The sequence below is a fragment of the Carex rostrata genome, chromosome 16 (assembly GCF_964058835.1).
Source record: "Carex rostrata chromosome 16, lpCarRost1.2, whole genome shotgun sequence".
In the NCBI taxonomy this organism is placed as follows: domain Eukaryota; kingdom Viridiplantae; phylum Streptophyta; class Magnoliopsida; order Poales; family Cyperaceae; genus Carex; species Carex rostrata.
Window position 1 is genome coordinate 678,465 of NC_135933.1, and position 12,366 is coordinate 690,830.

General features: G+C 36.5%; 1 protein-coding gene across 2 annotated transcripts; it reads right to left on the bottom strand.

The window, feature by feature from the left end:
* Positions 1-3,187: 3,187 nt before the first annotated feature.
* Positions 3,188-6,553, bottom strand: LOC144567397 (uncharacterized). Of its 2 annotated transcripts, none has more exons than XM_078317525.1 (6): positions 6,270-6,553; positions 5,445-5,671; positions 4,737-4,847; positions 4,505-4,660; positions 3,915-4,156; positions 3,188-3,450 (listed from the first exon to the last, which is right to left on the bottom strand). In XM_078317525.1, the coding sequence occupies exons 1-6, from the start codon at positions 6,515-6,517 to the stop codon at positions 3,355-3,357; spliced, it is 1,080 nt and encodes a 359-aa protein (XP_078173651.1). In that variant the 5' UTR covers positions 6,518-6,553; the 3' UTR covers positions 3,188-3,354. The 2 variants fall into 2 exon arrangements, with proteins under 2 accessions (XP_078173651.1, XP_078173650.1); XM_078317524.1 differs by having other exon boundaries at positions 3,188-3,628; positions 6,270-6,551.
* Positions 6,554-12,366: the final 5,813 nt, after the last annotated feature.

Here is a 12,366-nt window from a genome sequence, read left to right on the forward strand (position 1 = left end):
AAAACCTGTGTAGTCCACACTGTCCCTTCCCTTCTTCCTTTTTGTGCCAGATCATTTTGGTTTCGGCTAACATAAAAGCACTCGAATTGTTTGTTCTGTTTCAACATTTTCCAAGCCTCAAAAGTTTCCTTCAACGCTCTCCAGTCTGATTTGGTTGGGGGGCCTCCTCCTGCGCAAGCATTTGCTAGTACTTGATTGTCAATATAGAAAATGCAAGGAGCCAAACCATTCAGTAACGCATATCTAATCGTTTCCATCAATTCCATAGCTTCAGCTTGCAAAGCACAGCAGGCCTCCACTCCCTGAGACCTGTAAGCTACCAGCTCACCTTCTTTCTTGATCACAAACCCCAAACCTCCCCTCCATGGTTCAATCCAGGCACCATCAACATGGCATTCATATGAATTTTTCAGAATATTCAGTATTCTGTTTTGTGACTGTTGAAGGGTAGTCAGCTTGATGCCAGAACACACAGCTAGCAAAGATTCCGAGTTAATAGCCCGGAAGTACCTCCAAAACTTATCCAAAGTCTGTGGTTCTCCATAGAATTAGCCTTAAGCTCCTAATATTAGAGAGAGAGAAATGTCATCCCTCTAACCATGGTAACCCTAATATCTTTAAGAGTAAACATCTCTATAGAACAGATTAACCAATCAAAAATACAAACAGATCTAAATTAAATATTTAAGAAACTAAATTCAAATAACAAAAATGACGATTGAAACTAGACTAAAAATTATGGTTTTTTTAATTTAAAACCAATTATTTTAAAATAAATTAACTATAAATCGTTTTCCTTGCGGCAATAAATTAAATAACTCTTATTCTTAGTCACTTTAAAATAAATCAAAGAAAATAAGTGCGACGAGAACTTGTCCGTTGATGAAAATGGGAAAACATGAAATAGTGGTGATAAAAACAAGGACAAATTGCGAGAGAGCAGGTGCTGCAACGGTTGTGCTACCAAATGAAATTTATACTATGATTCTCATCACACTAACTATAGTACTACAAATGCATAGAAACTGGATTAAACTGAAATCCACGCTAAGGAGATCGTGTTTGGTTGTCTTAAGGAGGCTTATTCCAGGAATATAATTGCCTTAAGATCCAGGCAGAGATTAAGGTTTCAAGCAAAAAGAGGCTAAAGGAGGTGACCTTAATCCTCACTAAGAAACCAATGTTTAAAATGATTAAACTGTTAAGAAAGTTAAAGGAGACTTAATCGATCTCCCCCTGCCGTACAGCACCATAGTGTCGAGACACCATTCCTACCAGCTACAATCAGGAAAACAACATCATTTGCCTAAAAGCAGGACAGGCACTCAGGAAGTAGTACCGATGTTAATTTATCTCCCCTGTTTTGATTTTTAGTATTAACTACCTTTATGATGAGAAATAATAATTATCCTTCATTGGTTTATATAAATTATCTCCAATGTATTCAAAAATAATTTTAAATAATATAACCAGATTATTGGTTTATTAATACATCAACAATATTAGGCAATAGTATTATTTAGGCATGTAGATAAAATTATAGTTTATTCTTTATGAAGAAGATGGTTTTTTTGGTGGTCATACTTTCTACAATGACAAATGGTGAAGTCATTGGTCATAAATTAATAAATTAAAAAATAGTATGTCAGCATACCTTGCATCAGTTTGTTTGAAATCGGAATGCTGGTTCAATTGATTCAAATGTCATTCCTTGTACATTTAAAATATACATCTTCATTGATTATATTCGGACGTTTCAAAACATTGGGGCGGCCGGGGTGATGATATGCATAACAAGAAGTTTTAGTAAACGAATTTACGCATACTCTGCATCAATTAATTTGTTTTAATTGCTTAGATTTGATTCCTTATTACATTCAAGAATATTACAAGTCTTCGTCCATTATATTTTGACGTTTCGAAACATGCATTGAGCGGTGATAATATACAAAGACAAGTTTTAGTAACTAAAATTTCTAAATGAACAAATTTGCACTCCATTGATAAGCCGAAACCTTCCATGTGAAAGAAAAATAATGAAAAGAAAGTTTCGTCAAAATTTATTAAAATAAGTTTTAATAAACCTTCATCCATAGAGTAGAAAAGTTCATCAAGCTTCTTCGTGAACTCAACTCTAAAACACATTAGAGTTGTTTCGAACAATGAATCTGAATCGTTGAAACTCATCTACCTTACGAGTGATGCATCTACATGAGCAAATTTAAAATTTTAAAATTAATTTGTATATATTCAAGTAATAAAAAAAAGAATGCATTAAAATTAATTTATAAACCTAATTTTGACCGCTTGAATTTATACTAAATTAATTGTTTTAAAATTTTCACATGTAGATGCATCATTCATAACATAAAGTAGATGGATTTCAACAGTTCGAATTTACTGTTTAAAGTCAATCCGATAGATTTTAGAGTTAAGTTTACAAAGTAGCTTGGTGAACTTAAGAACACCCTAGTTCTACTCTCGTATATATGGGGTGGATCTCTGCTATAACATCCTGTATATCAAATGCTATAGGCAAGTATCTGATATTATTTTTTATTTTGTAATCATTCTAGCATTGAAAGGTGAACAATAGAAATATAAATAGTGGCTAGCAAGCATCCCGTATTATAAAAGGCAAATAAAATTATTATTAACGATTAAAAGGGTAGGGAAACAAAACATTTTTTAAATAAAACTTTCATGATCAACTCTCCCCATTTTGAGAGATGAGGATCAATCTCGTAACTTAATTAAGAATTGCAGGAAAACCTTGTTATGCAAAACGAAAAAAGTTAAGTTGACAGGCACACATTTTGCTTCTTCAAATGAGAAGCACATCAGCTCTTTATTTGATGTTAATGCAGAAAAGAAACTGCAACTTGCATTGGACATATGCAGATACTTAAGTGTGGAGGCTTTTGAGGGGGTAAAAACTAGTTTCAATTAATGAAAAGCCAGTGTTACATGGTACCACTTTTTTCCCAAAGAAAAAAAAACAAAGAAAGAAAAGAAGGAAAATTACTTTTGAGTCATCTTTTGAAATAAAACTTGGGAGTGTTTTCAATTCAACATCCTAACCACGGTTTATGTTCCTAGCTCATTGAAAAAGGAGGATATAAGGTGAAAGAAAGTAGTTGTAAAATTGGAGGGTAAAAGTAAAACAAAACAAAAAAAACAGAGATATGCTAGCACTGTGCCTTTTCCAGAAACTTACACTGCTTCCGAAACATGGTTGCATTGTAGAATTGTATGGCCTTCCTTTAAAAAAATAGGAAATAATGAGAATCTAAGACAACCGTAAGTGCATGGTTTTGAGAACAAATAAGCCAAAGCCTACACCAAGAAAGGTAGCTATTGAAATTCCAAAAATGCCAGCAAGCACACCTGGTACAACCAAAGAGCTCCATCCTTTGGCTGTAGCCATTGCACAGGCTGTGGTGGGTCCACCTACATTGGCATTTGAGCCAATTAGTAATAACTTCTTATCAACTCCAAGAAATTTCCCAATTCCAAGAGTAATTAAGAGATGCACAAGGACTTGAACAAAAGCGAATAAAAATATTTCAGGCGCCTTTGTAATTGCCTCAGAAATGTTTCCACTTGCGCCAACCACAGAAAAGAAAACCTACAGTTACAGACCCAACATTACAAAAAAAAAAAAAAGAATGAGAAGTTCTGTTAGAGTGCAAAACTAAAGTGCCTCAGTGAAACAAACACATCAACCTTATTAAAGGTTTAGTAAATCCCTAATTACCAAGGCAACAAGAACTGGAATCTAGTTTTAAAGAGAGAAGATCTGATTATCCTGGAATTTGGTTCCGACTGCATGGGTGGTCAATGTCAAATCAGGTAACATATGTACTGTACCAGCATGAGACCGGTACAGTACAAGTAAATAAGAAAATACATACCTGCATGAGAATTAAAGCAACAGCTTCAGCCGAAGGGGCAATTTTTCCCAATTGAGAAGGGAATATAGTTGCTAGAGAAACCACAATAGCTGTAACACATGGCAAGGTGCCACCTTGGATACCCAATAAGGTGCTAAGACCAGCCCCTGCTTTGCATATAGCCAAGGCTATAGCAATTGCCATTGCACTATGTGTGGCCACAAGCTTTTCACCAGGCGAGTAGCCAGAATCTCTAGTACAATCTGTTACATAATGATGTCTAATCACGGTATTCATATTTTGAAGCTAATAACACTTAACCGATATAGTATTGAGACAGAACAATGACATTATGACAATAATAAGAAAATTTAAATTATGTCTAATTTGAATATCAGAGTAATGGCATTATAACAATAATAAGAAATGTTAATTTGGATCCTTACAATCAAATTAGCCTCACAGTCTAATTCAGTACCAGGCCCTGTAATATGGTACGAAATTCAGCCTGGTACCAGAGGTAATAGTTTTCTTTAGTGTTATGTACCCCAATATAAATATTCAGGCTTAATTACTGTAAAAATCTCATTTAGAAAGAAAAACAGAAGTACCTTTGGGAGAAGAAACAGACTCAGGTGGTATTTTGGTTGCAAGTGCAAAAAGAAGAGTGAAATACAATGCACATATAACATTGTCAGCAGCAACACCAGCAGCTACAACTGAAGCAGAGGTTCCCAGCGCTTCTGACACTGCCACATAGTTTACAGCTACACATACAAAAAAAATGTCATACATTGTTTTACTTGTTAATCCTTTTTTTTTCCTTGGGGATGGGGGATTTACTTCCACCAATGTAACTACTCATGAGGGCAGCAGCAATCTTCCAACTGTCTTGTCCAAGTGATCTCATTGGTACCAAAAGGTACGCCGTGACCGTACCAATTGTAGTTGCAGCTGTCATACATAGGATTCAAGAAAACAAATATGGCAACCAAATAAGGTTAGAAGATACAAAAATTAAAGTCTGAAGAATTAACAGCTAATTATATGTGATGTCTAGCTAGGACTACAATTCCATACCAACTGCGGGTATATCTTGTTCATCAGTAAATGTACCAAAGTAATGATGCTAGGCGATGTTCCTCGTCACTAGTAAGAGTTAGCTTGAGACTGTAAGAGGTTGTGGCAAATGGAGTTTGATTTATTCGTTAGGTATCTTGCTTTTCTTTTCTTTTTGTTCTCTCAAACTTAACTGCTTTTGGAATTAACTAGTTCCGGTCAAACTTAAGGCAGAGGTAACCGTTCGGGCCTTGAACTAGTATGGTAGTACGGAGATCAACTGGGGGAACAATAACCCTGGTGTGTTATGTAAAAAAAAAAAATTTAATTTGGGTTTCACAAGTCAAACAGCAATCAAAAACTTGTGCTGGCAGCAATGCAAATGATAATGAAAATCAGGGGATATTTAAAAATATGAACAGGAACTGACGCATGTATGCATATTGCTTTGTTCAATTCTGACAAGTGCAACTGCAAAAGTTACCAATAAACCTGATCCAAGCAAGAAGGCCAAGAGGAGGGCCCCAGTAGACTTAATGACCCGTCGTAGGTCAGCTCCAAGTAGGAGAAGCGGCACCGCCACAGGTAATAGGTATCCAAAAACAACACCATAAGCCGGCGCATCAGATGGAATGAATCCTGCACTGCTTGCGGCCAGACCAATCAAAATGCTTACGAGGGCCCCACTTAATGCACTGCCCCATTTTGTTCTCTCTGACCTGAATAATGAGTGCACATTAAAGCATTAAATCTTCCAGTTGCCGTCACATATATTATTACACAAAGCTCCTTAAATAATGAAATGAGGAGTAAAACCAGTTCCAGAACCAGCGTGTTAAAATTTGAACTATGGCACTAGCTGTTATAAACAAAAAGAGCCAAACCCAAATATCGAGAAAAGGAGCATATTTGTAATTTCAACTAACCACAAGCATTGTGAATTTGTGATGCAGTTACGCAATATCAGAACCCTACCAGTACCAGATGCAGTTACTCCTGAGGGAAGCTCTAGAGAAAAATGCTGGTCCCACTGTTCAGTAGCAGCACAGTTATTGTAGTGCTTCCTGTCTAAGCAATTTCTATATTTTCTTGTTCCTTGGTTTCGTGTTTTTACTTTATTTTCTTTCTTGTCAATGTTGCCCACTTGCCCTTGCATATAATTCACCTGAACTACTTCTATTTCTTACATAAATAAAATATAGGTAGATCTTTCGCCTTCCTTGAGAAAATGAAAAAGATAAAAACAGAACTCAAGTCGAGATACCATTTTGCCGAATTTCAAAGATAAGAGGTGAAGAGAAAGGGAGGAAAAAAGACCAGATACCGAAGGCGGCGATGGAGAAGAGCACAGCCCACGTGGACCAATGGTCATTGGGCTTGATGACAGGTGTCGAGAGAGGGAAAGCAGATTTGACCACAAGGATAGGCCTACGAGGCGAAATAGAGAGCTTCTGTGCTGTTCGAACCGGACGGAGAACCGGTCTAGTGTTAAACCAGGCCGTATGGGAAGTGAACCTCGGTATCGAGAGCGCAGGAGAGAACGAAGCACAGATAGAGTGTGCCATCAGGGTTCAGGGAGGATCCAGCTAGACCGAATGGTATCTTCGGATCACTTTCGATGAGAACTATGATACTCAAATTGTACGGACTTGGGATCCTGTATTGTTCTTTCCGAGTATAAACTCTGTGTGGAGTTTGCCTGACAAACTGGGGGCCTGTTTGCGGATGGCCCATCGATCCATCAGGAGTCCGGACAGCCTGGCGGATGGTCTAGATTGAATCCATCAATCAGTATAGAGTATAGACTATAAAAAAAAATTATGAGAAATGGACGAGTAAAGTAAAGTGACGCGGTGCGTATCGAAGAAATATCCGATTCAAAATTGGACGTAAATGATGACCACACTATATCCATACCGATCAAAGAGTTATATGTACAACTTGAAATTTGATCTACTTTGGATACATGAGTCGTATTGAATTAATGGATTTATTAAATTGACAACTTTTATTGAAGGCATAGCGGTCTTCAAAGAAGTAATTAAAATATTTTATTGAATGGATGGTAATCTAGGAGTGCATGGCGTTGGCGGTCTTCAAAAAATTAATAGTTTGACTGCATAATTTTTTGATAAAAGTTGAAGCTTTAGCACTAATACTATTTAATAGGTTGCATTCCCTTTGTTTCTTAATTTTGGTTTTACTATAAATATGTAAGAGACCTCTCTCTGAGTTAGGCTGGGGTGCTATGATAGCATAGTGGTCTCTATGCTACGGCTCAATATTCGAGTTTTCAAAATCCAAACGGTCAATCCGAACCGTTCATCTTATTCTCCATATTAATATCTGCTTGGAGACCAAATTTTATAATTTTCTGAATTTTTTTACTATTTATTAAGCCACTTTTAAAATCGCTAATCCAACGGTTTTACTGTTTTGTGCAGCCACCGTTGGATCAACAATTTTGTAAAATACTTAATAAATAGTAAAAAAAATTCAGAAAAATGTAAAATTTGGTCTCCAAGCAGATATTAATATGGAGAATAAGATGAACGGTTCGGATCGACCGTTTGGATTTTGAAAACTCGAATATTGAGCCGTAGCATAGAGGCCACTATGCTATCCATAGCAACCCAGCCTAACTCCCTCTCTCTTGGACAAAAAAGATTAATAGAAATTTTTTTTTTTTTTTTACATGTGACTTGACTTGAGTATATATCTTTATTCTCTTTTCTATTACTACTTAACCAGCACATGAGTATAACGGGCAAGATCGTAACGAGACCGCTTTGGTCAAGTAATATCAAAGCGAGGTTCGACAACCACCTGCGTGAAGTTGTATCACCACCAATCAAATTCGACAACCACATTCGCACCTGCGTGAAGTTGTATCACCACCAACCGTCAAATTCGACATCCACATTCGCACCTGCGTGAAGTTATATCTCCATCAACTGTTCAACTCGACATTATTACCGCAACAACAATGGCCGATCCCAACGTTGTCACTATTCTTGACCATATGCAATAAAATCATACCGAAAAAAAATAAAACTCCTCACTACTCTAGCTGGACGTCTTTCTCCCACCAACAACCAAAACAATCACCAAAATCCACAAAATAATAATGATGGAACTCCACCTCTCTATGAACGTCCACAAGATCGAGAACCAATGTGGGATGACAGACTACGTGTCAAAATTCCCTGATATTTTGGGAAGCCTCAAGCTCGAGGAATTTCTTGATTGGACCAATACCGTGAAAAAATTCTTTAAGTTAAAAGAAGTCCCTCCTGACAAGCGAGTTCCGTTGGTGACAATACGGCTACGAGGTAGGGCAGCAGCATGGTGACAGTCATATAAGTTTCGCCACTACTTTGACGGCCTTCCCCCTTTCAACAATTAGTTCGATTTGAAGCATGAGATGACTTGTGAATTATTACCGCTCAACTACCGACAAAGTGAGAATCGTGATCGTCAACCGAGGCATGACTCTACAAGCTACATCAACAATTCTCCCCACCACCACCGTTATAAGATCTCTAGAAATATTGTTGCTCCTTCTCCTCACTTACTACAGAGAAACAACTATTTCAAATATCTCAATTGTTGGTCTTATGGTTTTAAAGAAAACAAATTCAATAGAGAAGATGAAGACATCAACCCCTTCCACGAAAACAAATCTTTGGTGGCACGCAATGAAGAGGATCAACATCAACACCGCACTCCACCGAGCACATGTTACCAACAGGTCACGAACCAAAAGGTCACCACTCCAGCAGAAGAGTGCCTAGAACAAACAGATGAGCTTGTTAATGGGCTTGTCAGGGTTAAAGAAATTCAAGAGCCCGATGATGAAGGCGAAGCCAACACCTTGACAGATGAATCCAAGACAAAAACAGAGATCGGTGAGAACTCTTCAAACTTTGAAGAAGACTTTATTAGTGATTTCCTGATGCTTACAGGTAATTTAGCAAATACTTTGTCCATGGAGATTATATGTAATTTTTTGTTGCAAACTAAATATTTGTGTTTGACCAACAATGAAGCCTTAAGGCCCAACTACAATGATCCATTCTTACAACCAAGTTCCAAACAATTAACGATTGAAGCCGGCTCTAGTTCGTTGATTTCAATAGCGGTGCAGCGGAAACACATATGTAGAAAATTCAATTTGAAAGAGGTCTACAAAGATTTAATAATACTTGATCTGAAATTGTACTATTTTAAAGAATTCTACAAAGAAAAGAAGAATACGATGAAATGCAAGTTTGGACAAGTTTGGATTTAATAATACTTGATCTAAGATTTTGGAGAAGTTTGGAGTAAATGCTTACCGCGTGAAGCTACCCGATAATTTACATATCTCCAACATGTTCAATGTTAGTCACCTCCACAAGTACTCTGAAGAAGGTCTAAGCTTGAGGTCAAGCTTCAACCAACCCAGGGAGCCTGATGTGGTGCGTATCGAAGAAATGTCTGATTCAGATTTGGACGTAATGATGGCCACACCAGATCCATACCGATCAAAAAGTTATATATACAACTTGAAATTTGATATACTTTGGGTACATGAGCCGTATTGAATTAGTGGGTTAATTTATTAAAATTGACAATTTTCATTGAAGTCATGGCGGTCTTCAAAGAAGCAATTAAAATGTTTGACATAATGAATGGTAATCTAGAAGTGCATGGCGGTCTTCAAAGAATTAATAGTTTGACTGTATAGTTTTTCGATAAAAGTTAAAGCTTTCGTTGGTATTCTAAAAATAGCACTAATAGTATTTAATAGTTTGCATTTCCTATGATGTTTTTTTAATTTTGATTTTACTATAAATATGTAAGGACCTTCATGTTGGGGCAGAAAAGATTAATAGAAAAATTTATTTGTGTGTTTTACTTGTGACTTGAGTATTTATCTTTATTCTCTCTTCTATTACTACTTAATCAGCATGTGAGCTTAACGGGAAGATCGTAACGGGACCACTTTGCATCATAAAAATCCCAAATTTCATATATCAGACACCACCGGCCGGTGTCAATTTTATAAAGTTTTTTTGAAAAAAAAGAAAGAAAAGAAAACGGAAAATTATTATGCCAATAAGAATGAAAATGAAAACTAAATAAGCGTAGTTTATTTGTCGTGCCCAACCTATTTTAAATATGTTAGAAAACCAACTTGTAAATTTTGCTACCAGTTTAGCTCTCAACTATTGTAGCAATTTGCTCTGGCCCTGAAAGATTCTTTTACATCTCTCTCCAAATCACAAAGCACAGTGTCAGATTCATTTGCCTTGCGGTCATTTGTGAGGAATGTAGAATGGTGTTGTGAAAATTCCCTTGTACAAATAGTTGCATTGGCTAAGTATCGGTATTACTTCTTGGCTCTTGCACCATGTTTCTCAGACAGGTTGTAAATTCACATGATCCAAACATGTGTTTTACTGTCTCCATTTCCTATTTAGTATTTACACAGATCATAACATCTATTTATTAGGTTTCATTCTCTCAGTACCAGATTATCAGTGGGTAGTATTCTAGTTTTTAACATCATCCAAACAAAGATGAGCACCCTTGTTGGCGCTCTAACTTACCATAGTTTACCCAGTTCTGACAGTATTAGTTCTATGTGCATTGCCTGGTAATAAGATTTGACTGAGAACATTTTGTTTGTATTCCATTTCAACTCTGATGTGTCCTACTGTTGATTGTTCTGTAACTGCTTTCCTAGCTAGTTGAGTTCTTGTAGAAGTAAATTTCTCTCATCCATCATTTGCTGGTTAAGATTTTGTTCTATATATCTGAAGACCCATTGTCCGGTATAGACTATAATATATTTGGTAAAAATAATCCATCAGTCAGTTGGATATCAACTTAACCGAATTGTTTTTAGTTAGCATTTGTAAAAATTCAAAATTAGCGTGGCATTGAAAAAATCTCAAAATTAGCGTGATATTGAAAAATCTCAAAATGTAACAAAAACGCAGACTCAATCTGAGCATCATAAAATATGTCATGCACAGACTTGATCTGAGCATCGGTAAGGAACCGGTGCTCACACTGAATCTGTATACTCTATTTTTTGCTTGGTAAAATTTGCATACAATGATTAATCCGATGGACGCATTAATTATTAATAGACGGCCTGGACCCGCGCACCATTATATATTTGATGATTGATCTCGTCTCGTCTCGTCTATATACATTTTGAATCCCATGCAATCAATTATATATGTACAGCTCAGCTGCACCCTCGAATAAACTTATGGTTAATCATCAACCGGACATTATCAAACTTCCGGTTAACCATTAACCGGTCCCTTTCACCAAATCCGGTTATTGGATAACCGGTTTGGGTATTATTCGAATTTCAACCATAATTTGGTTATTTTTTAAAATTTTATTTAATTTTTGAATATAAATAAAAAAACGGTATTTGAAATCCCTAAATAGACATATGTTGCATCTTTTGTTAGAACTTAGAAGATTAATTGTTGAGAAATAGGATCTAGGATCTCAGATTAATAATCATCATAGATCTAGAAATAGAAGGCTAGGATTAAATCAAGGAAGTAAAGGGGCCTCCTTGCATATATTCAACAAATAGGTATACTGTACATAGGTACAAGGTACAAACGGTAACAAAACAGTAGCTTAGATGTTTGTAATATATATAGGAATGGTAACAGTGTAAAGATAAAAGAACAAAATGAAATAATTGTTTTCTCAAAATAATCTCTCCTCAGAAATTGCATAAATTCAACATGGTATCAGAGCATCAGTCTCTGTGACCGAAAAAATCTCTTCCAAATTCTTACCAGCAAAACTGGTATATACACAAGCAAAATCAAAACCCATAAACAGAAGTCTAGCACGTCAAAGAGATGGCTTCAGAGGGGCAGCATTCGAAAGAAGCCACCAATACCTCAAAACTCACAAACTCATTGCTCAACGGCCAAAACTATCTCTCATGGGCAAGTGCCGCAAGATTATCTCTCAGTGGAAGAGAGGTTTTAGAATTCATCACAGGAGAGTCTGTAAAGCCGGTTCCAAAAAAGAAAGATGAGGCAACTGAGGCCGAAAAAAAGGCAAGAAAACAGTGGCAATCTAAGAATGACAGAGTCATGACATGGATCATGCAATCCATGGAGCCGAGTGTTTCAGAAATATTCCTTGGCCATGAAACAGCTTTCTCACTGTGGGAAGGCATAAAAACGATGTATGGCCGACAAAACAACAATTCCCACATTTATCGATTAAAACTAGAAATCCAGCAAGAACAACAAGGGTCAAGGAGTAATATAGAGTACCTGGGTGCTCTTCAAAAGAAATGGCATGAACTTCGAGTTTATCGGCCACCCATACCAGATCCAATAGCCATTCAGAGAGAAGAAGAAGATAAAATCTTCCAATA